This window comes from Canis lupus, chromosome 30 (assembly GCF_003254725.2).
Source record: "Canis lupus dingo isolate Sandy chromosome 30, ASM325472v2, whole genome shotgun sequence".
Lineage (NCBI taxonomy): Eukaryota > Metazoa > Chordata > Mammalia > Carnivora > Canidae > Canis > Canis lupus.
In genome coordinates, this window is record NC_064272.1 from 1,013,533 (window position 1) to 1,039,009 (window position 25,477).

The 25,477-nt window shown below is 44.3% G+C and overlaps 3 protein-coding genes across 9 annotated transcripts in view; 2 read left to right on the forward strand and 1 right to left on the reverse strand.

The window, feature by feature from the left end:
* The window catches only part of SLC12A6 (solute carrier family 12 member 6), an 88,409-nt gene extending 85,001 nt beyond the window's left edge, over positions 1-3,408 (forward strand). For all 4 annotated transcript variants that reach the window (XM_025473347.3, XM_025473349.3, XM_025473348.3 and 1 more), the window contains one exon: positions 268-3,408. In XM_025473347.3, coding sequence (XP_025329132.3) covers positions 268-359 — 92 coding nt within the window. In that variant the 3' untranslated portion in view covers positions 360-3,408. The remainder of the gene's footprint in view (positions 1-267) is intronic.
* Positions 3,244-7,686, reverse strand: EMC4 (ER membrane protein complex subunit 4). 2 transcript variants are annotated; one of them, XM_025473354.3, is made up of 5 exons: positions 7,471-7,686; positions 7,039-7,153; positions 4,297-4,450; positions 3,846-4,006; positions 3,244-3,620 (listed from the first exon to the last, which is right to left on the reverse strand). In XM_025473354.3, exons 1-5 carry the CDS (start codon positions 7,554-7,556, stop codon positions 3,585-3,587), a joined length of 552 nt encoding a protein of 183 aa, XP_025329139.1. In that variant the 5' UTR covers positions 7,557-7,686; the 3' UTR covers positions 3,244-3,584. The 2 variants fall into 2 exon arrangements, with proteins under 2 accessions (XP_025329139.1, XP_025329141.1); XM_025473356.3 differs by lacking the exon at positions 7,471-7,686 and having other exon boundaries at positions 7,031-7,159.
* A 48-nt stretch (positions 7,687-7,734) lies between these two features.
* Positions 7,735-25,477, forward strand: part of KATNBL1 (katanin regulatory subunit B1 like 1) — a 62,336-nt gene continuing 44,593 nt past the window's right edge. The window contains exon 1 of one of the 3 annotated variants that reach the window (XM_025473352.3): positions 7,735-8,028. The gene's annotated coding sequence lies outside the window, so the exon portion shown is untranslated. Of the gene's footprint in view, positions 8,029-24,186; positions 24,328-25,477 lie in introns of those variants that run through there. The other 2 variants (XM_025473351.3, XM_049104110.1) reach the window with 2 other exon arrangements.

Genomic DNA, 25,477 nt, shown 5'->3' on the forward strand with positions numbered 1-25,477 from the left:
ACACATTACTTGTGAGTTCCCTCATTTGTAAAATAACATTTAGAACAAAAATCTAACAAATGAAAGTCTTGTATTATATACGCAAAAGAACTAGATCCCTGGATTAGTTCATAGGGGTTAACCGAATCCAGAGTTCAGACTTCTCCCATTCTGAGCAGGTAATAATTAAGACAAGCATGTTAACTTTGCAGCGTTGTAGTCAGACAAACCCCGATTCTCATGACGTCAGGCTGTAAAGTGTGCTCTTCTCCTTGACAAATTCTGAAGACATGGAGTTCCTAGAAGTGCTCACCGAGGGACTAGAGCGAGTCCTCCTCGTCCGAGGTGGTGGCAGTGAAGTGATCACCATTTATTCCTAATCTACTCCTGAAGACTCTGCCTTTCTAAAAGGCCTCCCCTTTATAAAAGGTTTCTGCATAGGAAGCCAGCTCCTTACTACCACTTCCATCCAGTAGAAGCTGGGGTTCTGTACACAGCACATTGAATTTCTTGACAGGCTGAGCCTCAAGTACTTGTGCAGAAAAGTACACGTCGTTCTGCTCTTTGCTACCATACAATCTCCAGTCCTGACAGGAACAGCAGGTATTTCCTCAACTTCAGAACACTGGTCAAGTCCTGAAAGCCATGTCTGGCCTAGCTGAAGACAAATTAGAATTAACAAGCTAAACTATTAAAATGAATTGGCAAAAGGGATGCTAGAAATTCAGCTGAAGACAAAAAGCAAGTACATGTCCTATATTAAAGGGGCATCTCCAAAGTCACAATTCAGTGATGACACCATGAGGGTAAAAGAGACACAACTCATCGTAATACAGACTACATGGCTAAGTATGTGGGGACCTAACATCGTTGTGGGATATCCTGTGGCAAACCAAGATGAAAACCTTTTTTTAGCTCATTTTCTTTGATGTATCCACTCCTCTCAAGGACTCTGTTTTATATTAGAGTACTAATATACAAACACTGAAACATGGCTGCAGCCTCTAATTCTTCCTTCAAAACAAGATTCCCCCAAAATACCAGTTTCAAGGACAGATTGTGTTGGTCTACATGTCAGCTGGTTCTCAAAATCCATTCCATGGTTAACATTGTAATACAAGCATTGTTATCCTGGAAATTGTCTTTTAAAGGTGGAGTAAAAAGGATATCTTTCAGGTTTTCAAATGGCCAAATTAAAGTTAACTCCAAAAGGTAGCTATTAAGATCTACTGAAAGTCTTTGGTTGCCTGTGCATCGTGGGCAGTACATACAAGCTGTTACCTAGGACATCTAGGTGACGATGCACCTTGACCAGTAGTTTCTCCTCTCCTTTCTTTTTTGCCCTCTGGGTTAGTAGACAGGTCCAGAATCCTAGGAATAAAGACTAGCTAGAAGACTCACTGAAATCCCTGAAAGCGTGGGACTGTGTTTTAAAGGGGGAATCTAGCAATGGAATTTGAAGTTCTAGAGCCATACTCCTTCCATAGTGCCAAAGATTGAGCTGCTGCTACTCTCCCTGCCTGCCTCCCTGAAGTGGCACAGGATTGGCACTGGCCTGTCAAGAAACTTCTTTTTCACTAAGAAACTGTGGACTCATTTCCAAAGCCATAGCAAAGACATAAGGCCCTCAGCTCACCTAAATACCCAGAGTCTGAGCATTTTTCTTTTTTCAATTTTATTCTTCATTGGGACTGCAGGAACTTGGCTCTGAACTAAGATTATCCAAGCCAGCAGTCCTCTGCTATTCCATTTGCTTTCAGAAAGCTCTCAGCGTGTCAAGGAAATACTTGTGCAAGCTTAGCTTTTTATTTGCTGGTCGTAAAACATTCACTGGTTGTCTTCATTTACTGGTCATAACACACCAGGCTTTCAAGCATAGGGAAACTGCTTCGATTGGTAACTGAAAATATGTGAAATGTTCATTTCTTTTATAGGACAAGTATTTAGAGAAACTATTTTGCCTGTATTCATGATCACTTTTATCACTTTATTAATGATAAATAGTGCCACTCTTTTTTCCATATCCTATTGGATATGGAATAAGCAAACCTAGGTATCAGCAGATTATTCATTTGAACCTTATGGACAGAGGAGAAAACCCTTCAGTATGGCTTAGAAATTGAGTATTTTGTTTCCTTTGTTCTTTTTTTTCCAACCTCAAGACCTAGTCAAGGTAGCAAAGCAGACACAAGTTTTTCTTGCTCCTCACTGTAGAGGGTAGAGGCATTGTTTACAGCTTCCACTGTAATACTCTATTGTTTAGTTGAGTCCACGGTAGTGGGACAGGTACCCTAGGACCCAAGATATTGAAGCCCTCGTGTTTTAAAGGTCAGCCTGCCCAGGAATTCCTCTACATTTATATACTTCCTCTCACCAAAGTGGTTGATGCATATGTATTTTTTTCCATATAGAAAAAATATGGGCAGAACAATGTTAGTTTTAAAAGAGCTTTTTGTGGTTGGAGCTCTATAAGAATCTTTTTAAAGGGATAAGGGAGTTGTTAATATCCCTTTTAAAGGGATAGAGCTATTAATATAGCCACTGCTTTAGCCTCTAAAACATAAAATCACCATTACTTGGGAAAATGGTTATTAGGCCAGATTTAAACTCATCTCTGTCTAGAGCATTTCATGTCCCTGTGTTGCTTATGTTGTTTGTGAAGTGTCTTGTCTCTTCTAATCACTGCAAATAAAGCAATACTGAAAACTTGATAAGAGAGAATGCACCTTAGGGGAAGGGGCTTTTGTGTTTCAAGAAGGAAGAGAAAGGAAAGACCTCTTCCTGCCTCTTGACTAAAAGCCAGCTTTTAAGTCTTAGTATGATTTACCAGGGCAGGTTATAACAATGTACATTCTCCAGTTGCTGGCCCTCTGCCTTCTAAAGCTATCTTAAAAGCTGAAGTGTGAATTGCAGCATCTGCTTGACAGGTGCCCAGTTCCTCTTGGCAGGGGAAAGATCACTCCTGTGTATCTTCCTTTGCCTCAGATTCCTGTGGCCCCAACTAGCGCACCAATCCTCACTCCCCCTAAATGTGTTAAAAATCCATTATTGTGGATATTAAAGTAGCAATTATACTGTAAGCATATTTATGTGCTCTTTTTGTCTGGTTTTTTTCATCATGTATAATCTGAATCCAACATTAGTTTCTCACATCTTCCACAAGTGTCTCCAACAGAATTTTTATGTTCCCAGGTTGTGTTAAATAGAGGTGAAATAATATAGAGGTGAAATAAGGAAAATAGATTTAAGGGAAACTTGTGCAACTTTTCTTTAAGCATTGTTCTCGACCATTTAATTTATTGAAAGGAGATGCTGTGGTTCTTGATTTAGCAGCAACCATTCTTTTGTTTACATAGAGTTACAGTTTTATTTGTTGTTTTGCTCTGTACTGGAAACATAAATAAAGTTTTCTACATTATTTTCAGTCAAGGGCTGTGATATAGTTTCTTTGTGTTTGCAGTGATAACATATGTTGTCTTTCTGGGATTGGTCTCCTCACCAAGGAGTAAAGAGAGCTTTGGGTTCTCTTCAGCATAAGTGCTAACACTGAGAGTTAGTGTGCTGGGAAAGAGCCTACATAGGCAGCAGGTGCTTCTTTCTCAGGTTCACAGAAGCAGTCCTCCACCACTGAACTCCATCCTCTGAAACAAGAAAAGGTAAGTAGGTGATTGGTGAATGGGTGTTGAACTAACTCATCACATACTTTATCTAATCACGGGCTGTATTTCGCTTTATCCTTAAAATAACAACTTCCAAATTCCCAAGGGATCTTTATAAAGAAATAAGCTCCGATACCTCAAATCCCTCACCATCCAATGGATTAGCTATTTACAACTCCCCAAAATTGAACTTTTCTTTTGCCTTACCTCAGGGGGCTCAATGAAGGCTAACCAGTCTGATGCATGTGTAGGCAGCAGTCCCATTGACTGGCACTTATAAACAGCCAATGCCAAACCCATGAGGTTTCCAATGAGATACACCAAACCCTGAAGAAACTTCTGGCTTGAACTTTCTAGCATCTTGAAAGCTATTGAGGTAATAAAAAAGTGTCAAAACCAAAATGACTTTTTTTTTCCCCACATGCATCAGGCCGTATTTTAAAATAACATGGAGCAACCCAAAACTAAGCAAATAGGACCACTAAAAGTGAACAAAAAAACATAAGCTCCATTTCCCTCCTCCAGGCCCCCACCTCTACCATCACCACCCTGCACACCCTCCCCCTGGCAACCAGCTAAGAGACTTTCATGGTTTCACTGAGAATTTGTCTTTAATTCTTAAAACTAACGGAATGGTTGCTGTATCAAGAATACTTACTGGCTGAAATGGCCATAAGTGCCTGAATGGGCCGCCAAGCCATCATACACACCATCATAGTAGGGAAGATGGAGATAGTATTGCCTGCCATGTACATGATGAAGAGGTTCATGGGAATCTGTTTGAGGGGCCCCAAGGCGATATCCCAGCAGCGCTAAAACAAACACAGTGTTAACCTATGATTCTATCCTCAGTCCCCCATTTTGTCGGATCACCAGCATTCAAATGAACGCAGTAAGTAATTCTGTACTTCTGACTAAGCAGACTCCTCCATTCTAGCACCTCTGTCTGCCCTTCTCCATGTTGCCATAGGAAACTTGCTCTTCTACTAAAGCTAAGGCATCCTCACCATTCGTTATGTTTTTCCCCACTGGTTTTCTTTCCAGGTGGCATTTTTCCCCATGATCTGGCTAAAAAACACCAGACTTGCCTACTTTTGTTCTTGTACTTCTGCATCTCTCATTGCCCCACCTACTACTGAAGAATGAGGTAAATCCATAGAGTGGGAGATTAGCATACCTCAATCAGTGAAAGAACAAACTGACAAGATTCAGAAGACCTGAACAATATTATGAACAAACTTAACCTGATATATACAGGACATTGCACCCAACATTTAGAGAATTCGCATTCTTTTCAAACACACATGGGACATTTACAAAAGCTGACTGCTTGCTGAGCCTTGAACATGTCGACTCTCAACCCAAACAGTACAAAGCAAGTTCTTTGCTTATGATGCAATTAAGCTAGAAATCGGCAACAAAAAGGAAACTGAAAATTCCTTACACCTTGGAAGTAACGTCTAAACCACAAATCAAAGAAGAAATTAAAAGGAAAACAAATATTGTTAACGGTAACAAAAATGCCACATATTAACACCTGGGGGACACAAGGCACTGAAAAATTGTAAGACTACAAATAAGCATCTATTTTGCAGTTTTTTAAAAGTTTTTCTTTAAATTCCAGCTAACACACGGTGTAATATTAGTTTCAGGTGTACAATATAGTGATTCAACATTTCCTTACATCACCTGGTGCTCATCACAAGTGCCCTCCTTAATCCCCACCATCTGTTTCACCCATCCCCCTTCCCACCTCCCCTCTGGTGACCATCCATTCCCTATCATTAAGAGTCGTGTTCTTGGTTTGCCCTTCTCTTCCTTTTTTTCCCCCTTTGCTCATTTGTTATTTAAATTTCATTTATGAACGAAAATCATATGCTACTCTCTAGGTCCATCCATGACACTGCCAGCATTTATTTCAAGAAATTATAAAAAGGAATAGATTAAACCCAAGGAAATGAAATAAAAATGAAAAAAGGAATTAATGAATTGTTCTGTAAATCAACAAGGGCTTTTTTTTTTAAGATTAATAAAAATACTAGTGAGCCAGTGAAGGAAGAAGAAGAGAGATTCAACAGTGAGAATAAAAGAGGGACATCTATATAGTTCTTGCAGTGTACTAAAGTGACCATATTACAAATCTGGGGAAATGGATAAATTCCTAGAAGAAATACATGGCATAGTAAATTGAAAATTGTTTAAGAAACTGATTGTAATTAAGCCCAGATGGTTTATCTTGGCAAATTCTAAACATTTAGGGAAAAAATAAAGCCAATCTTATATAAACTCTTAAAGAAAATAAAAAACATTCTACATAACTCATTACATTGAGCCCTACAAATACTAAAACCTGATACAGACATTATTAAAATAGTTCATAGATCGTCATCACTCCTGAACCTAAATGCAAAAAATCTTACTAAGCAAAATATTAAATCTAGCAACAGAAGAATATATTACTATCCCTTTCAGCTTATGTTAATAGATGGCCATAGTTAAGCAGTTCCCTGGTGTGTCACTTACATAAAAGATCATTTATCTGGGAATTTAAAGATCAAAATTCATATTACAATTTGATGTACCAAGATGAAAAATGATATACTTATCGAGAAAAGCACTGAAAAGCTGTCATTTTCATCTAAAAAATCACTGCATTTAATGAAATGAAGATCATTTAGTACTGAACAATATTAAGGATAAGAGGAAAGAGTGCCACCTGTTCTAGGTGCTTGGGAGACAAAACCTACTCTCATGGACCTTACCACTTACATGGTAGTAAGTATAACATATAAACTAATACGAGGAAAGGATAAGCAGGATAGGTAGTGCCATGGGGTTTCACTGTGAAGGTAACATGCGAGCGATCTAAAGGAGACGCCAGAGCAAGTCCTAAAGGTATCTGGGGGAAGAGTGTTCCAGGAAGAGGGAAAGAACATGTACAAGCAGTCCGAGAGAGATGGAAGCCTGCCCGCTATTTTCAAGGAGCAGCAAGGAGGCCATTCTGACTAGAGTGGAATGAAGAACAAACGGGAAAGTGGTAAGAGATGAAATCACTCAGAATGACAGTTAAAACAGGAAGCAGTGAAAAACAGCAAATTTTTCATCTGTCTCAACATAAAGCAAAAAGAATATCCTGACACACTGGCTGTGTGGTTGTAAGGGAACTAGAGTAACTCTTACGCGCTGGCACTAATAATTTTCAACCTAGTTATACGTTCAAACATCTTATTTTTCCAATTATTAAGCGCTTGTACTACTGTAAGTTAATCTCAAGCAGTTTATCTACCCATATTAGGGATAAGCCTCCTACAGTTGGCTATTCATATGCTGCCTGGGACGGGAGGGGGCCGTGCAGGGCAGAGCCGGGCTGAGCACGGCTGTGACAGCTGTACCTCTGTACCTTCTCCACCAGAATGCGGTCCGCCTCTTGCACGCTGGTATCCGGCACTTGCTTGTCCAAATAACCGACGGGGTACAGCGAGTCTCCCTGGCCACCGCCCCGGTCACTTCGGCTCCTAAGGAACCAAACCAAGAAACTAAGGCTGCAGCCTCCCACCCTTCACATTCCACGTTCCCGCTCCACTAACCATGGAATTTTCCAAAGACCCTAAAATACACCCGCCCAGATTAGAACACGCCGTCTCGTGGGTTCGTCAGACGTCTGCCTATCGAGTGAGTGAAATCAGGATCCTCGGAGGATTAGAAAGCTCCCCGGGGCCCGTCTTTGTGCCACCCGTCATTCTCGGAGGGTTGGACCTGGGGTCAGGTCCCGTTCCCGGGCGACCGTTCTGGTTGAAGGCTCGGGTTACCGAGCTCCGCCCCGGCTCCTCACCTGCTGCCTCCTCCAGGCCCGCTCAGCTCAATGGCCCACTTGAAACGCCGGCCTCGGTTGGCCACCAGGCTCCCCTGGGCCGTCATGGCACCCGCCTCCTACCGGAGCAGCGAACCTCGTCACTCCCCGGCGGGGTCCAGGCCCTGGCCCCGGCCCCGGCCCCGGACGCCGCTACGTCTGGGTCTCCCCGCGGCCCGCTTCCGGCGCTTAGCATAGACGTCACTTCCGGTCTGGAAGTGGGCGGGGCCTCCGCGGGGGCGGGGGGCCCCGCCGCGGAGGACGGCCGGCCGCGGCTCCCCAGGTCGCGCGGCCCTGGGGGTGTATCCCGGGAGCCCCGACGTGCACGCGAGCGAGCGAGCGGGAGGCGGGCTGCGGTGCGCCCTGCCCCTGCGCTAGGGGTGAAAGCCGAGCTCGCCTTCTCGAGTTCCTGCGCGCCCCGGAAACACGAGGCGCAGGCCTCGGCTTCACGCCCGGATCCGCGTGGGGTCCTCCGACCGGGAGCGGGTTCTTGACTGGCTTCCCGAGGCGAACGAGCGCCTGCCAGGTCCCGGGAGTTGGGTCTGTGTTATTCAAGTCACATCAATCCTGCTGATGAAGTTTTGGAATCGGGGTGGGGTGGGGTGGGGTGGGGTCCGGTCCGCAGCCCACGACCGAGGAGGAAGTCTGGAGACGTCTTTGGTGCAAAATGGTGCTTTCATTAAAGCCCGGGACGGGACCTGGGGGCAGGAAGGGCTGCAGCCCCCTTGGGTTCCCGGGGGTGGCTGACGCTACACCTGGGGGCTGGGGGCTTGAGGGCAAGGGAGGCTTTCAAACGAATGTCTGTAGGCTGACGCGGGCCTCGGGCCTCGGGCCTCGGGCCACTGGCGGCCTTGCCGGCGGCCAGTTAAGGCGGTTCTTCCTCTAGTAAAGCGTTAACGTTCGGACGGTTGGGCGTCTCCTTCTGGAGTTAGGCTGCTGATACGCATGCGTTTTTCTTGTGAATCACAAAGACCCCGAGGGACACTTGTGCCGTAGAACTGTAGCCCCTCGGTTAGCTGCTCTTCCTTTCCCTTCGCGTCAGGGCCGGCAGGAGCGCCTCAGGAGGCCACATCCCCTGGGGCGGGCGGGCCTCGTCGGCGGCGTGTCCGCTGAGCTCCGTCCTCAGCCTTGTGTGCCCTCGTCGCGCAAGGCGAATCCTTCTGTGACCTTGCTGCCCCAGAGCTGGGAGCAGTGCGGACGTGGGCAGCTTATGGGCTTGACATTCAGATGGCCTCCCTCGGATCCTGGCTCTTTACTTACTTGTGTGACTCTGGACACGTTAGATATTTAGGGCTTCAGCCTCTTCGTAGGTAGGAGTTGGATAATCCACCTGCTTTAGGACGCCTGGGGGGCTCGGCGGTCGAACGCCTCCCTTCCGCTCGGGGCGTGACCCCGGGGTCCCGGGATGAGGCCCGCCCGCCCGCCCGCATCGTGCGCCCTGCAGGGAGCCTGCTTCTCCTCTTACTGCCTGTGTCTCTGCCTCTCTCGGTGTCTCCCATGAATAAATAAATCTTTTTTTAAAAAAAATTACCTACTTGCAAGGCTTATGAGGGTAAAAGGAGTGCCTGCCACGAATGCTTTTTTTTTTTTTTTTTTTTTTTTTGATTAAAAAAGTAAAGAAGCGCCTGGGTGGCACATTTGGTTAGGATCCGCCTTCAGCTCCCATCATGATCCCGGGGTCCTGGATTGGAGCCCTGCATCGGGCTCCCTGCTCAGTGGGGACACAGCTTATCCCTTCTCCCTCTACCTCTGCCCACTCCCCCACCCATGCTCTCTAGCTCTTACTCTCTTTCAAATAAAATCTTAAAAAAAAAAAAAAAGCACACTAGCTATTGGATTTTTGTATTGAGTTCTATACCTATATAATAATATAACCTGTTATGGATACTTGTTTCCCGTTTTTTTTCCCCTTTTATAAACAAACAGTGTTTATTAACCCTATGTCTTTTCTTACTAAAATTCCTAAGAATGCAGTTGCTGGATCAAAGATTGCACGTTTTTTTTTTTTAAGATTTTATTCATTTCTTCACAAGAGCCACAGAGACAAAGAGGGGGCAGAGACACAGGCAGAGGGAGAAGCAGGCTCCATCCCAGGACTCCAGGATCACACCCTGGGCCGAAGGCAAGGTCTAAACCGCCGAGCCACCCAGGAATCCCCAAAGATTGCAAATTTTTAAGGAATTTTCATTTTAAATGTCTTCTAGCAGTATCCATTTGCACCCATTTGCATTCCACCAGCCTTATATTATTTTTAAATTGGTTTGAAAATGGTTCTGTATTTTCAGACTTTTATTCCTTTGACTCCAAGTTATCTGATATGGTCAGGGTTGGGGTGAGGGAAGAAGAGTGCTATGAGAGTCTGGTTGGGAGGTGAGGTTGAAAAGGGCCAATTAGAGAGTTTGGACCCTTGAAGATGATGGTGATCTAGGGACACAAGATTTCCATCCCCATTTTGTCTTCTCCTTTTAAAGATATTTTGTGTTCATGGCAGACTGTTTGAATAAGGTGGAAAAGGCTTTTCCCCTTCCAGTTCATTCTAAAATGTGTATTTATATGATCATAGGAAGACCAGACCTGTGGATTGCTTTCCTGCTTCTTTCTACTTTTCTGGCTTTATCTGTTATCTCTAATGAACCTTTGAGACTGATGTCAGACTGTACAAGGGTCTTGGCCCTATTGGGCAATCTTCTTTGTCCCAGAACAGTCTATGTAATAGCACTTACCAAATTGCACTTGTGTTTGTTGACGTCCCTTGAGCACGTATCTACCCTTCTTGCTGCACTATGCCCTAAATTCCTTTAAGTTAGGAACTACATGTCAATTATTTTGGATTCCACTGCCTAGAACATAATGTATTGAATAAATGTTTAGTGAATATGAGCAAGTTAATAGAAAGTAAATATACTATAATTACATTTATGTGAAAAAATGTAAAAACTCAAAGAGAATACATGTTAGGGTGTTATATATTCAATCAATGGTTTCCATGAAATTTTTTTTGATCAAACTATTGTCCTGCTTCTTAAATAAATTGTAAAGCGGGATCCCTGGGTGGCGCAGCAGTTTAGCGCCTGCCTTTGGCCCAGGGCACAATCCTGGAGACCCGGGATCGAATCCCACGTCGGCCTCCCGGTGCATGGAGCCTGCTTCTCCCTCTGCCTGTGTCTCTGCCTCTCTCTCTCTCTGTGACTATCATAAATAAATAAAAATTTTAAAAAATTAATCTTTAAAAAATTGTAAAGCAACACTTTTGAAAACATTGTCATTCGAATCATATATTCCTTCCCTTTGAAAGTACTCCCCCACTTGCTATAAAAATGTTTTCACCTGTAACCCCAATCAAGGTGGTTTGGCCTCATGTTAGTCCAGGTCATTTATTCCTTTATCCTAGGAATCCTTATAGTGTTATTTGCTAAAACGTGTTGCAGAGAACATGAAGACAGGTGATCACTGGAACGGAATTGAGGAAGGATTCCAGAGTCAAACACATTTGAGAAAAACTTCAGATGCTATTCTGCACACACACCCTAGAGATTTCCAGTGGAATTGGTAGAACATTAAAACTGGGGATCTCTGGGTGGCTCAGTGGTTTAGCACCTGCCTTCAGCCCAGGGCATGATCCTGGAGTCCCGGGATCGAGTCCCACGTCGGGCTCCCTGCGTGGAGCCTGCTTCTCCCTCTGTGTCTCTGCGCCTCTCTCTCTCTCTCTCTCATTAATAAATAAATAAAATCTTTTTAAAAAATAATGAGATATGATTCAGTAGAATCTCCTTTAATTGTTTCCCTTCCACCTAAATGAGAAGCTCCCCCCTTTTTTCCCCTTATCACACCTATTAACTTCCTATGCAGTCAGTGATCCATAGAATACAGTGAGACAACTTTCCTTAAGCATGCTAGAGTTTTTCAGGAAAAAGATGAAGGTACTCCCTGAAAAGCTCTGCTTGTTTTTCAAGATTATTAGAATATCATAAGAAATAATAGATCCTTTATAAAAATGGAGTTTTCAAGTTGAAATTCAATTGAGGATTCAAGTTGGGTTTTTGTTTTGTTTTGTTTTGTTTTGTTTTACAAATTATATTTTTCAAGAATAATCAAGGGAAATCTAGATTCTAATCCCGACCTGTGTTGCTTTGAGTTAGGAACTCGGCCTTAATTTCTTCATCTGTAAAAAAGACACTTCTACTAGATGACTTCTAAGGATACCTTCTAATTCTAAAATATATTTTTTTCAAAAATTTTGTATATTACTCTTTCATATATATATTCATAGAAAAATAATAAACACAAAGGACTAATGGGATTTCACATAATCTTTTTAAAATTCTGCTTTCCTATGCTTTTCCTAGTTCTGCATTGTGCAGTTACTACTTTTGGATTTAGAAAAAATGTCAGTAATATAACGTGTGTTTCCACACCTCAAAGCATGATGGTCCTCTGTCCTAGATTCACCAAAGAATCACCTTGGAAGCACTTAAAGAATACTATTGACACCTGGGTCACACTCCAGAGATTCTAATTTATTCGCTTAGGGTTGATCATGGGCATCTACTGTATAGCAAGAACTAAGAACCACGGACCCAGAGCAATTTGCTGCCTAAAAGATTTGAACTTACACAAAGTAATCTAAGCAAACAATCAGCTTTGGGCAGCCTCCGTGCTTGCCTCCTACTGGACTAAACTTGACTTAGACTAATGGAAATACTTAACTTGTAAAAATATATGTTAAGCTTCCCTTTGTGTCTTTGAGCAAATATGACTTTAATTAAACTGAGAAAGCATATCATAATTGCATAGGTCATGTGAGTTGTCTTGTTTGACTTTATATTTGGGCCATCTCCACAGTTTTTGTATTTGGTTTTGAATCTCACCCCCCACCACTTTTAGGAGTCTAAGAAGCTGTTTCTAATATTTCATGCTGTTTTCTACATGGTCCGACTAACAGCATTAGATTCAGAACCATGATTTACTAGATATATTCTGACCACTGTATTCTGAGGGGATATGTGAATTCTGTAGATTGTGATGGAAGACAATCCTTCCAATTCTCATGAGAACGTCAATGTGGCAGATCACAGATGAAAAGACGGCAATTTTCAGAGATAATGCCTAGCATGATACTTGACAGAGATACCTTATGAACATCATACAAGGCTGGAGGGGGTGAGGAGAATAAGGATATTAATGTTAGCAGTTACTTAAGTGCCCTCATGGCACTGTGGTGCAGCAATGTCACGGGCTTCTACCTTAGAGGCTACTGGGTGAAGTTAAGGTAACGGAGATTTAACGATTTAACGGTAGCCCTGATTTGGGCCCTCAGGATAAAATGCAGAGCATCTGGTACCAATGAAAGTCTTCCACGCTCGAGCATCTTCACTCTGGCGCCAGCCATTGGGCCACCCCATCACCACCGTGTTGTGCTTCATGCCTCCAAGGCCACAGGACTGGATGAGGTGGGAAATGCCCTCCCTCAGCTTGGCCGCCACCACCAGCTGGCAGAAGCCCTTCACCTTCTCTGCCTCCATGAGATGCTTTATAGTCTGAAAAAGAGAACCTTAATGTGGAACTGCTTCACCCTGAAACTTTCAGCCTATCACCCCTCCTTATTATGTTCCCCGCCTTTTTCCAAACTCTGCATAAGACTGTATCCCTTAAAGAGTCCAAAAAGTTAAAATTAACCCAGTGCAATCTAATTATCCTTTGACATTTTTACTCTCAAGAGACCTGCTGGTTGACCACATGGGTTCCCTCTGCCTTTCCTTCTTTGTAGCATACCAAACAAATCAAGAACAGGGCTCTTCACAAAATGACTATTCAATCTTCCTTCTTAACTGACCAGGGCGAGTGTGAGCATGGTCTTCTTCCTTCCTCAATTGCCGCGATGCCCTGACTCATAATACTAGAAATTCAATCTGAGGATTTGCTTTCTCTTAAGAATTTTCTCAGGGTTTTTTTTTTTTTTTTCTTCATTTCTTTCTTTCTTTTTTTTTTTTTTAAGATTTTATTTATTTATTCATTAGAGACACACACACAGAGGGAGAGAGAGAGAGGCAGAGACACAGGCAGAGGGAGAAGCAGGCTCCATGCAGGGAACCCAATGTGGGACTCGATCCCGGGACCCCAGGATCACGCCATGAGCTGAAGGCAGATGCTCAACCGCTGAGCCACCCAGGCGTCCCTCTTCGTTTCTTTTATTTCCATCTTTTTAAATATTTTAATGGTGACTACTGATGACCCTTGTCCTTGCTTTGCTATTATTTACTCAAGCCATTTTGGAGGTAACAGTTCATGTTACTCTTACTCCACTCTCTTGGTGGAAAGATGAAGGGAATGATGGTGTAGAAAGAGGATAGGATTTTCTATCCTAAAGGCACAGATTAAATCAGTAAGTACAATAAGCAAGGTCTCTTGATTTCCAATCCTGTGCTTTTTATTTGTTTTTACCATCATCTTAGACTGTTTCTTTAGCATTTTTAGTTTTTAGGGCTTCAAAGTATTCTAAAATGAAACCCAGTAAAATTTTTGAAATGTAATTATACATTTCTCTAAGCAACAGGTTTGGTTTTATCATTTATAATAAGAATGAGAATGAAAACAGGGATGCCTAGGTGGCTCAGCCGTTGAATGTCTGCCTTTGGTTCAGGGTGTGATCCTGGAGTCCCAGGATCGAGTCCCACATCAAAAAAAAAAAAAGAAAACTTAAAAAAAAAATTATTTATTTATTTATGAGAGAGAGAGAGAGAGAGGCAGAGACACAGGCAGAGGGAGAAGCAGGCCCCATGCCGGGAGCCCAACACGGACTCGATCCCAGGACTCCAGGATCGTACCCTGGGCCAAAGGCAGGCGCCAAACCTCTGAGCCGCCCAGGGATCCCCGAAAACTTTCTTTTTTAGGGAGAACTTATACTTGGCAAGTTAATCAGAAGTAAAGCGAAAGAATCTTGCTCATGATACCAGTGTAGACAAGGACAAAGGAAAGCTCCTCGTTGTCACCAGATTGAGCAGAACCATCTCCATACTTCAAGAGACAGACTTATTTGCATGACTTTTCTGAGGCCTCAGTCGATGTTTAGAGTCTGGAAGCAGTACTTAGCCTTGACAATCTTGAAAGTTTAGTAATGCTTTTTTTTTTTTTAAGATTTTATTTATTTATTTGTGAGAGACACAGAGCAGGAGAGAGAGAGGCAGAGACACAGACAGAGGGAGAAGCAGGCTCCATGCAGGGAGCCAGACGCGGGACTTGATCCAGGGTCTCCAGGATCACAACCCGGGCTGAAGGCGGCGCTAAACCGCTGAGCCACCTGGGCTGCCCTAGTAATGTTTTTTATTTTTTTTTATTTTTTATTTTTTTTTTTTTTAAGAATCTTTTTTTTTTTTTTTTTTAACTTTCATTTATTTATGATAGTCACAGAGAGAGAGAGAGAGGCAGAGACACAGGCAGAGGGAGAAGCAGGCTCCATGCACCGGGAGCCTGATGTGGGATTCGATCCCGGGTCTCCAGGATCGTGCCCTGAGCCAAAGGCAGGCGCCAAACCGCTGCACCACCCAGGGATCCCAGTAATGTTTTTTAAATGGAAAAAATAACTAACTTACTTCTGGTCCATCCTATTATTAGGGAGAATATGATTGTTCAAAAGTCTAAACTAGGGACGCCTGGGTGGCTCAGGGGTTGAGCGTCTGCCTTTGGCTCAGGGCGTGACCCCGAAGTTCCAGGATCGAGTCCCACATCCATCGGGCTCCCTGCGGGGAGCCTGCTTCTCCCTCCACCTGGGTCTCTTCCTCTCTCTGTCTCTCATGAATAAACAAATAAAATCTTAAAAAAAAAAAAAAAAAACTTGAAAAAGGAAATTTTCTTTCCATTAATTTACTTTTCAAAAAAATTTTAAATAGGCTCCACACCTAAAGTGGGGCTTGAACTCACCACCTGGAGATCAAGAGTCACAATAAGAGTCACTTATTGTATAAATGGAAACATACTAAACACTGTGCTCTACTGACTGAGCCAGCCAGATGCCCTGAAAAAGTAAATTTTCTATCAAACAACCAGATTTGCAAGAATGGATCTCTCTAAAGGAAAAAAAAGCTTTTGTAGATAATGTCTTATATTGGTCTAAGCCCATTTAACAATGTCTCTATAATACTTCTGTTCTGCTCTCCTCCATGATCCAACCAGTTCCTCTAGTATGCTCTAAAAGGTCCTAAGACTTTTGGTAGCTTCCGTAAAATGGGTTTTCATTGCAAATTCCAGTTATTTTTTTAAGATTTTATTTATTTATTCTCTATGAGAGACAGGCAGAGACATAGGCAGAGGGAGAAGTAGGCTCCCTGCAGGGAACCCAATGTGGAACTCAATCCCAGGACTCTGGAATCACGTGCTGAGCCAAAGGCAAATGCTCAACCACTGAGCCACCCAGGAGTCCCTCAAATCCTGGTTATTTGTGTTATTTGACTCTACTATTATCACTGCCTTCTGAAAAGGACCATCTTATGCTATTTTACTTAAGATGCAACTAATTTTGTGGCAGTAAGAGTCTTAATGAGAGGAAATTTTCCCCCTCCATTTTGACTGAAATTTCAAAACCCTTCAGTGAAAAAACAAGTTTGGTGTTTTGTTTTGTTTTGTTTTGTTTGGTAAGATACTACCTTCCTAGTTGTTACTGGGTTTCTGCATCATTCCTATGTGGATCACTTTTTTTTGTTTTTGTTTTTTTTAATTTCTGGTTTACGGCTCTGCAGTGTCATGAAATACCCTTGTCAGCAGTGACATGAACTAGACAGTCCTGGGAGAAAATGTTGGTTAGTAAGTAATGCACTTCCTAGCAACCACCTCTTTTTTTATTTCAGGAGAGCTGTTGTGCAACTCCCATTTTAACAAGTTCCCATTATAGCACTTCCCTCCAGAACTTGATTAGGAAACTGGGAGGATTGCCATTCTCACAGATCTTATTAAAGGATAAGAATGACAACCATAGCATGAGTCATAATGATACATCACTGATGGCCTAGCATGTTTCTTCAAGCTCGGTTACTTTGGATTCAATCTGATGATTAATTTCAGCAATCTAGAAAGTGAGTTAAATGGTCTCTACATCAAGTGTCTGAATGAGCAATTCAGGTCTTTTATGGCAGTTTTTCCTATATGCTAATTCTTTGTAAAAGATTTTTTTTTAAGATTATTTATTATATGAGAGAGAAAGAAAAGGGAGAGAAAGCATAAGCATGAGTCAGGGGAGATGCAGAGGGAGAAGCAGACTCCCTGCTGAGCAGGGAGCCCGATGTGGGATCAATCCCAGGACTCTGGCATCATAACTTGAGCTGAAGGCAGACGCCCGACTGAACCACCCATGCACCCCAAAGGTTTTATTTGTTTATTCCAGAAAAAGAGAAAGAGAGAGAGTAGGGGAATGGGGTGAGGAGCAGAGGGAGAGGGGTAAGCAGACTCCACACTCAATGCTGAGCCTGATGTGGGGCTCAGTCCCAAGACCCTGAGATCATGACCTGAGCCGAAACCAGTAGTCAGACACCCAACCAACTGAGCTACCTAGGTTCCTCCCTATGAGCTAATTTTTAAAAGCAATTGGTTCAGTTATAAACATTTCTTTATAGCCTGAATTCTTTGGAAAAAAGATTGTTGTGGACTGTTTGTGTTCCCCCAAGATTCATATGCTGAAGCCCTAACCCCCAATGTGATAGTGTTTGGAGTTGGGGTCTTTGGGAGGTAATTAGAGTTAGATGAGGTCATGAAGGTGGGGCTCGCATGATAAGGTTATCACTGTCTTGTTCCACCATGTGAGCACAGTGAGAAGGCGGCTGTCCACAAGCTTGGAATAGAGCTGTCATCGGTAACTGCATCAGCAAGTACCTTGATCTCAGATTCCACAGCCTCCAAAACTGAGAAAATAAATTTCTGTTGTCTAAACCACTCAATCTATGGTATTTTGTTATGGCAAAACATAACAAGTAGGATGAAGTAGGATTCAGAAAGATTGAAGGAGAACAATAAGTACCTTTTGGTACTTGAAAGACAAAGTCATCCCTTAAAACATAAACATAAGTGTACGGTTGTTAAATTTATAAGAGCTTATTTTATAAATGGAAACATACTAAACACTGTGCACTGACTTTTTTTCACTTTATTTTGGATGCTTTTCATGTCTGTCACTCAGTTTTACCTTAGTCTTAAAGGCTATAGCATATACGTGACGTGGGTGTATGATAATGGACATGTAGGTTGTTGCCATTTGTCACTATTACAAAAAATGTTGCTGTGAAAATCCCTAGGGAGCTTGTTGACACAGTTCTATAGGAGAGTCATAAATACTTAGGATTGCTTACCACAGAGATGGTACAGTTAAAATATTGATAAGTTCAAAGAGGCTCTCCAAAATGTGCTAATTTATATTTTGAAGGGTTTGTGGACTAAGTTATTTCTATAGCAAATTGAAGAATGTCCCCCCAAAAGTCACATCTATCCAGATAGAAACTCAGAATGTGACTTTATTTGGAAATAGGGTCTTTGCAGATGTAGTTAGTTAAGACGAGGTCATGTTGGATGGTTGGTGGGCCCTAAATCCAATGACTGGTGTCCTAAGGAAAGAGGAAAACACAGGGAAGAAGTCCATATGCTGATGGAGACAGAGTTGGGAATGATGCCGTTATAAGCCAACAACTGCCAGAGCCAATAGCAGCTAGGAAGAGGCCAGGAAGGTTCCTTCCTGGAACCTGCAGACAGAGCATGAGCCTGCAATGCCTTGATTTTGGTCCTTCTAGCCCCTAGAACTGAGGGACTATATTTCTGTTGTTTTAAGCCACCCAGATTCTTGTTATAAATTTAATTTTTTAAATTTAAATTTAAATACTTAACATATAGTGTATTACTAGTTTCAGAGACAGAGGTCAGTGATTCATCAATCTTAAATCACACCCAGTGCTCATCCCATCATGTGCCCTCCTTAGTGCCCATCACCCAGTTACTGCAGCCCCCTCCAGTGACCAGTTTGTTTCCTATGGTTAAGAGTCCTATGGTTTGTCTTCCTCTCTGATTTTGTTTTGTTTTGTTGTTCCCTCCCTTTCTCTATGCTCCTCTTTTTCTCAACTCATATGATAATTGTCTCTCTGATTTATTTTGCTTAGCATAATACCACTGGTTCCATCCACATTGTTGCACATGGCAAGATTTCTTTCCTTTTTTTTCTTTTCTTTTCTTTTCTTTTTTCTTTTCTTTTTTTTCTTCTTTCTCTTTCTTTCTTTCTTTCTTTCTTTCTTTCTTTCTTTCTTTCTTTCTTTCTTTCTTTCTTTCTTTCTTTCTTCTTTTTTATGTAAGCCATGCAGATTCTGATACTGCATCATAGCAACCTTGGGAAAAGGATACAAATTTCTTTTTAAGAGAGGTCCATTCAACTGAATTGAGCTAACCAGGGTTAGCTTAAGTGGAAAAAAAATAACAAGTAATAAAATAGTATCACCAGGGCAGCCCGGGTGGCACAGCGGTTTAGCGCTGCCTGCAGCCCAGGGCGTGATCCTGGAGACCCTGGATCGAGTCCCATGTCGGGCTCTCTGTATGATGCCTGCTTCTCCCTCTGCCTGTGTCTCTGCCTCTCTCTCTGTGTCTCTATGAATAAATAAATAAAATCTTAAAAAAAATAGTATCACCAAAGCTGCAAATTAAATTCCAAACTTGCACCAAAAGTTTTATTTCATTTCCTAATTGCTTATGATTGGTTTTCTTAATAAAGTGATTTTTACAAATTAATTACAAAAGAAGGACATTCATCATATAATATGGAAAATTCAGTTAAGTAAAAAAAAAAGATAACAAATCATACCATACAAAAAAATATTTTTCCCCATGGGTATTTTGATTTAGACTTTTCCAGACTTTTTTTATTTATATTTAGACTTACTTAGCATACTGTTTTATAGCATGCTGTTTCATGAAAAGACTATGGTTTTTGTTTAAAAATTATTTATTTATTTATTTGAGAGAGACAGCAAGCATGAGTGGAGGGAGGGGCAGAGGGAGAGAATCTCAAGCAGACTCCCCACAAACACAGAGCCCTGGAGCTCAAGCCTGAGACCTCAAGATCATGACCTGAGCCCAAACCAGACGCTTAACTGCCTGAGCCACCCAGAGGCCCCTCTGTACATCTTTCTTTTAATTAATTTATGATTAATGTTAGTATTTAAAGACTGTACTACAGTAAATAAATATTTGCTTAATATTTGTTTGATCCAAAGTTACCAAATGTGAAGGATTACCAAATGTAAGGAAGCCTTTTTTTTTTCCTTTTTCTTTCTTTTTTCAATCTACTAATATAGAACTGATATTGGGAAGAACATACCCCAAATCAGGGGTAGGACCTTGAACCAGTTCAGGTTCAGTCACTTTTGTCACTGCAAGAGTGGTTTCACCTTTGTGTCCAGCTCTGACAAGTGCATTTCAGTCCTGTGATTTCTTGAGGCTGGAGATCTCCTTTGCTCTTTCAAGTCTCCTTTCCATGGACATTATCCTGCTTCTCATAATTGCTGTCCTGCCCATTTCATTGCCTTCCTGCCTGCCACCCTGCCCTTGGCCTCCTCTCCACGAGGCCTGTTTGTTATGAGTCCCCTTAGTGTACCCTGTAAGCAAATGCACAGTTAGGTTAGTGTTGCACATGGCCCTAGGTCTCAGATGCCATGGAGTGAGTACCAGTCCATCAGTGAGTCTGTCTTCCACCACTGGCCCTCCGCCAGTGGTGTAATTCCAGCACTCTGCTTTCCAAAGGCAGCACTCAACCATACATACTGTGTTCTCTCAGAAAAATCACTGAATCAGTGAAGTTAGGAGGGAGGGATATTTTGCAGAGAGAGCCATAATCATTGCACTAGGTAGTTTTACATAGTTACCCTATTTCCCAACATCCCCTGAGAGAAGATCCCCTCTTATTTCCACTGTGCAGTTAAGGTAAAAATGGAGTAGAAAGGCCTGGAAGCAGCAACCCAGGCTCCTGACAGATGAGCTAGTGCTCTTTCCACTCCAACATCCTGCTCCTACCACCTTCTACTTGACAGCAGCGTACCCTAATTGCAGGAAACCACTTGGAGAAGCAGGGAAATAGTGTCTCGGAATTCAGATTCGAAAATCTATACATAATGAATATGGTCACCTACTCTCTGTTGGGGTGTAACAGTGCATCAGAAACTGTCTTAATAGGAGGATCCCCTGCCAATCAACACTCCCCACCACTCAGCCTCCCCCCCCCCAAAAAAAAAGAAACCCATCCCTGCTGCTTCTGCCTCAGTACCATGGTGGTGATTGAAATAACCATGAATCTGGTAAACTACAAATGAGATTTGTTCATTTCCAGCACTACTGCCTTATCTGAAATATTCCCCAATGCCATTCTTTCCTTCTATAGTCTACATCAGGAAGGTGGGGAAGGGAGGAGCAGAAAAGAAAGGATGGACTTCCCACTTGGACTGCCAGAGTCAAGTGCCTGGAATTTCCCAAAGGCCCTGAGGCTGAGCAGTGGATAAGGAATAGGCCTTTTATTTAGGTCTTTTCAAGCATTGTCCTTCATCAGGCCTGGCATCAGTCCACACTGATGAGAAGGACACACACCACAGTAAAAGCTACGGTTCCTCGAACCTCTGGTCCAAACCACAACACCTGCATACTTAGTGTTCTTGCCACCAATCCTCCCAGAGTGATCCTTTTAAAGTACTGACTTAACTTCATCACTTCCTCTTCAATGCCTGTGCCTTTTTTTAACTGCCATTTTTATTATGTGCATTTATATTAATTGTCATGGACTGACTTAGGTAATAAGTTATAAAAAAAAGCAATTACAGGGGCACCTGGTTGGCTCAGCTGGTGAAGCGTCTGCCTTCAGCCCAGGTCATGGTCTCAGGGTCCTGGGATCGAGTCCCACGTCAGGCTCCCTGCTCAGCGGGGAGCCTGCTTCTCTCTCTGCTCCTGCCCTGCTCGTGCCTGGTTCAGATCTTCACCATGACCCACCCCCACCCCGACCCCCCGGCGCTCCAGCTAGAAGAACACAGAAGACTTTGCATGGCTGTTCTTCTCTCATAGGGGCATTTATGCTCAGGATTGCTCTATGCGCCATCCCTGAACGACATCCACACCCTAAGTAAGGCAGATGGGGTCGGGGCAGGAGGGCTAACTTAGCTGCCTGTTCATTCACATGCAAGGACTAATAGGTATTCAGAAAGAAGGAATGAGGGAATGACCAGAGGAATAAATTCCCTTGGAGACCGCTCACAGTGAGGGCTCGCAGTGAACACCTTTCCATGCCGAAGGACTGGTGCAGGGATAACAAAAATATGTATGGGCTGCCATTTTTTTAAATTTATTTTTTAAAGTAATCTCTACACCCAGCGTGGGACTTGAACCCACAAACCCGAAATCAAGAGTTGCGTGCTCCACCAATTGAGCCAGCCAGCCACCCCTCTTTTTTTTATTTTTATTTGCTATCTATAAAAGAAAAAAGTTGATTGAGCTCCAAGGGAAAGATTTAAAAATCAAGGGAAAGATTTAAAAATCAACTTTGGCTGACTAAAAAGTATTGATGAAGAAAACTGGCCTGCAGTCTCATCACTAAAATGGTATATATTTCAAACATAGCAATAGGAAGGCAAATTTCTTTATTTTCTTTCTTTAAATTTTTATTTATTTATGATAGTCACACAGGGAGAGAGAGAGAGAGAGGCAGAGACACAGGCAGAGGGAGAAGCAGGCTCCATGCACCGGGAGCCTGACGTGGGATTCGATCCCAGGTCTCCAGGATCGCGCCCTGGGCCAAAGGCAGGCGCCAAACCGCTGCACCACCCAGGGATCCCTAGTTTCACCTTAAATTATGTTGATACTCGGCAGCCCCATGAGGTCTATGAGCCAGGGGTGCTCATCATTGGCACAACCTCAGAACCTGAGTCTGGGGACAAACTGCCTGAGAGGCTGGGCCCTCGGAAGTTCTAGAAATGAGAATATCGGGATTCTCCTCTGGCCTCGGACAATCTGAGGCCTTGTTTCAGCTGAGATCTTCCTATGCTAACAGCAGATTCCTATGAGTCCTAGGACTCTGTTACTTGTCTTCTCTCATCAACCAGCCTCCCTTGAGATAAAGTACTATGTCTTACACTCTTTCTGTCCTCTTATGAAGCAGGCCCCACACGATGCCTTTTGTGGGTCATCAGGAAATTCCTGTTTATGATGAGAGTGATGAAGAAATAGCTTGAGAGAAAGTGACTTCACCCATGTTCATTGAATTTTTATTTTCTTTAAAATAGCACACCTATTAGTAGAAGTCATGCTCAAGGCATGTTCTGTGTTGCACACCCCTAGAACCCAGGGTTCCTGTTCCCTTCCCTCACTCACCCTGCTGGAGTCTGTTGACAGCCTCACCTGCTGCAGGTGTGGCCCCAAATGTAGGCATGTGCCTGCTTGTGCTTGACTTGCAAAGACATCGTTTATACAAAATATACCTTCAAGGATTTCTCCTATCAACCTAAAGCCATGGCCCAAATTTTTATCATTTCTTAATTTTTTGCACTAAGTGGGTAAGGACCTAGTTACTAGGGAAGAAAAATACATTGTTGTTGTTTAAATCATCTAATGACACCTTAGTTCTGATTGGTTTGTCTAGCAGGCCCCCCATTGCTCTGAAATCCCACAGCATTTGGGATATACCTTTTGTCATTGCTCCCACCATGTGTATTGGAACCATCTCTTTTCCTGTTTGTCCTCTGGGCTCTCTGGAGCAGCTGGTATGACGTCAGTCTGGCACATGGTAGGCCCTCAAAAATATTCTTGAACCAAACATAAACATTCCTTAGGCAAGCCCTGAGGAGTTTCAGGAAACAAGAGCCTAAAAATGTGAGTCAAGGAACGCGGTACTTGCAGTGAGGACATATCTCATCAAATGCACCACTTGATTGGCTTTTGCAAGGGGTGAGAGGCCCAGCAAAGACAGCCTTGCTCCTGCCACAATTTTGTTAACCTTGACCAGTGGCTTACCTTTGAAGATGGGTACACTCTGTTCCTACTACGATGAAGAGAATTTTCCTCAGTGATGAAAAGGAGGTAAGGGACAGACCCAACCCCGACCTCACCTTCTAGTGTGTCCCATACCAAAGAGCCTCAGCTTGCTTCCTGGGGCTAGGGGTTGCATCATACATATTTCTTGTGTTCTTCAGAGTCTAACACAGAGCCTGACACATAATAGGAACTGAAACAGAGTAGTTAACAGTGATACTGTGCTGACCGTAGGCCGACGCAGTCCTCTGGGCAGTTTATATGTGTGAGTTCATTTAATCCTCATACCTACGAGGCAGAAGCCCTTCACAGATGGGCGACCCGAAGCACCAGGAATGTATGTGACTTGCCCAAGGTCGCACAGATCCAGGGGCCATGCTTTTAAACACTTGCCTTAGTGCACGTAGACGGGAGGGAGTGAACAAATGTCTGCCTTCAGCATCCGTTTGCAGCAGACCCTTCCCGCCCGCCCGGGACATCACTGAGTCACGGTCTCCACCTTCGGTCCCGCCCCGGTGCAGGACTACCGTGCGCGCCCGCGGCCGGCAGGGGGCACTGTGGCCACAGGCCTCGCCCCTCCCCCGGGGCCAGGGCGCGGGAGGGGGAGGGGGAGGGGCCGGCGCTGGGCGGGGCCGGCCGGAGCCCCGCCCCGCCCCGCCCCGCCCCGCCCGGCCCGGAGAGCTTTCCCGGCGGGCTGCGCGCGCGGCGGCGTTTGAATGGCTCGGGCTGGAGCTCGGCCCGGGCCCCGAGGGACGCTCCGGGCTGCCGCGCGGTCGGGGCTGCCGGGCCGGGGGCGCCGCGGTACCATGAGGCGCGGTAAGCCAGGGCCGGGCCCCCTGCGAGCCCGGTGCCCGCAGCTGCCCCGCCGAGGCCGGGACGCGCCCTGGGCCCGCCTGCAGGCCCCGCGGCGGCCTCCGCTCGGCGGAACGGGGCAGCCGGGCGGCGGGGGCGGGGCGGCGGGGGCGGGGCGTGCCGGGGGGTGCCGGGGGGTGCCGGGGGCAGCCGGGCGGCGGGGGCGGGGGCGGGGGCGGCCGGTCTGTCGTCTAGCGGCGTCCGGGCGGCGGGGGCGGGAGAGGCGCGGCCGCGACCGGCTGTCACTCGGTTGCCTGCGGGCGGGGCCGGCGGGGCGGGCGGGGCGCGGCGGGGGGACGCGGGGGGACGCGGGGGCGCCTCCGCGGCGATCTGCTCCGAGGCCGAGGCCGGTCTTCCCGAGCCGCCTAGGCCGGGCCACGGTGTTTCCTTGTTTTCTGACGGGTCCTTGGTTCCTGACACATCAGCTTTTGTTTGGCAGGACGAAAACTTGACATAACTGCGCACGGATTGCCGGTTGCTGCTTTAAACACCGCGTTGTATTTTCTGAGAAGTTGTTTGTAACAGTTCCTACCTAGGCTTTTACCAGATTCTTAAATTGGCTTGAAGGTGGAGACAACAAAGAGTTCACTTGTTTCCTTGTAGCTCGTAAAGTTCCTTGAAAACAGAAGTGTCTGTGTCAGTTTGTTTACAGATGAAAAGAAAAAAGTAACAAAAATTAGTTGTGTGGTAATAGTTTAGGACTCGCAAAAATTCCGAGAAACTAGACCACCTCGTAGCTTAGATTTGTGTAGTTTATTCTGGCTTCTTGTTTGTTTCTTTGAACCTGCTTCAGACTTGACTCAGAACTTTATGCATCGAAGCTTGTGCTTGGCCAACAGCTAGCGCTGAAATAACAGCCACGGCGAACACTTATTTTGGACCTTCGATACGCCAAGCGCTGTTTGAGAGCTTTGCTTTAGGATGGATGCTACCCTTATCCCCCCCTTCCCCCTTTTCTAAAGAAGATTTTGTTTATCTTTTTCGTGAGAGACACAGAGACACAGGCAGAGGGAGAAGCAGGCGCCCTGCGGGGAACCGGATGTGAGACTGGACCCCGGGACCCCGGGACCCCGGGACCGGCAGACGCTGGCCCGCTGAGCCACCCGGTGTCCCT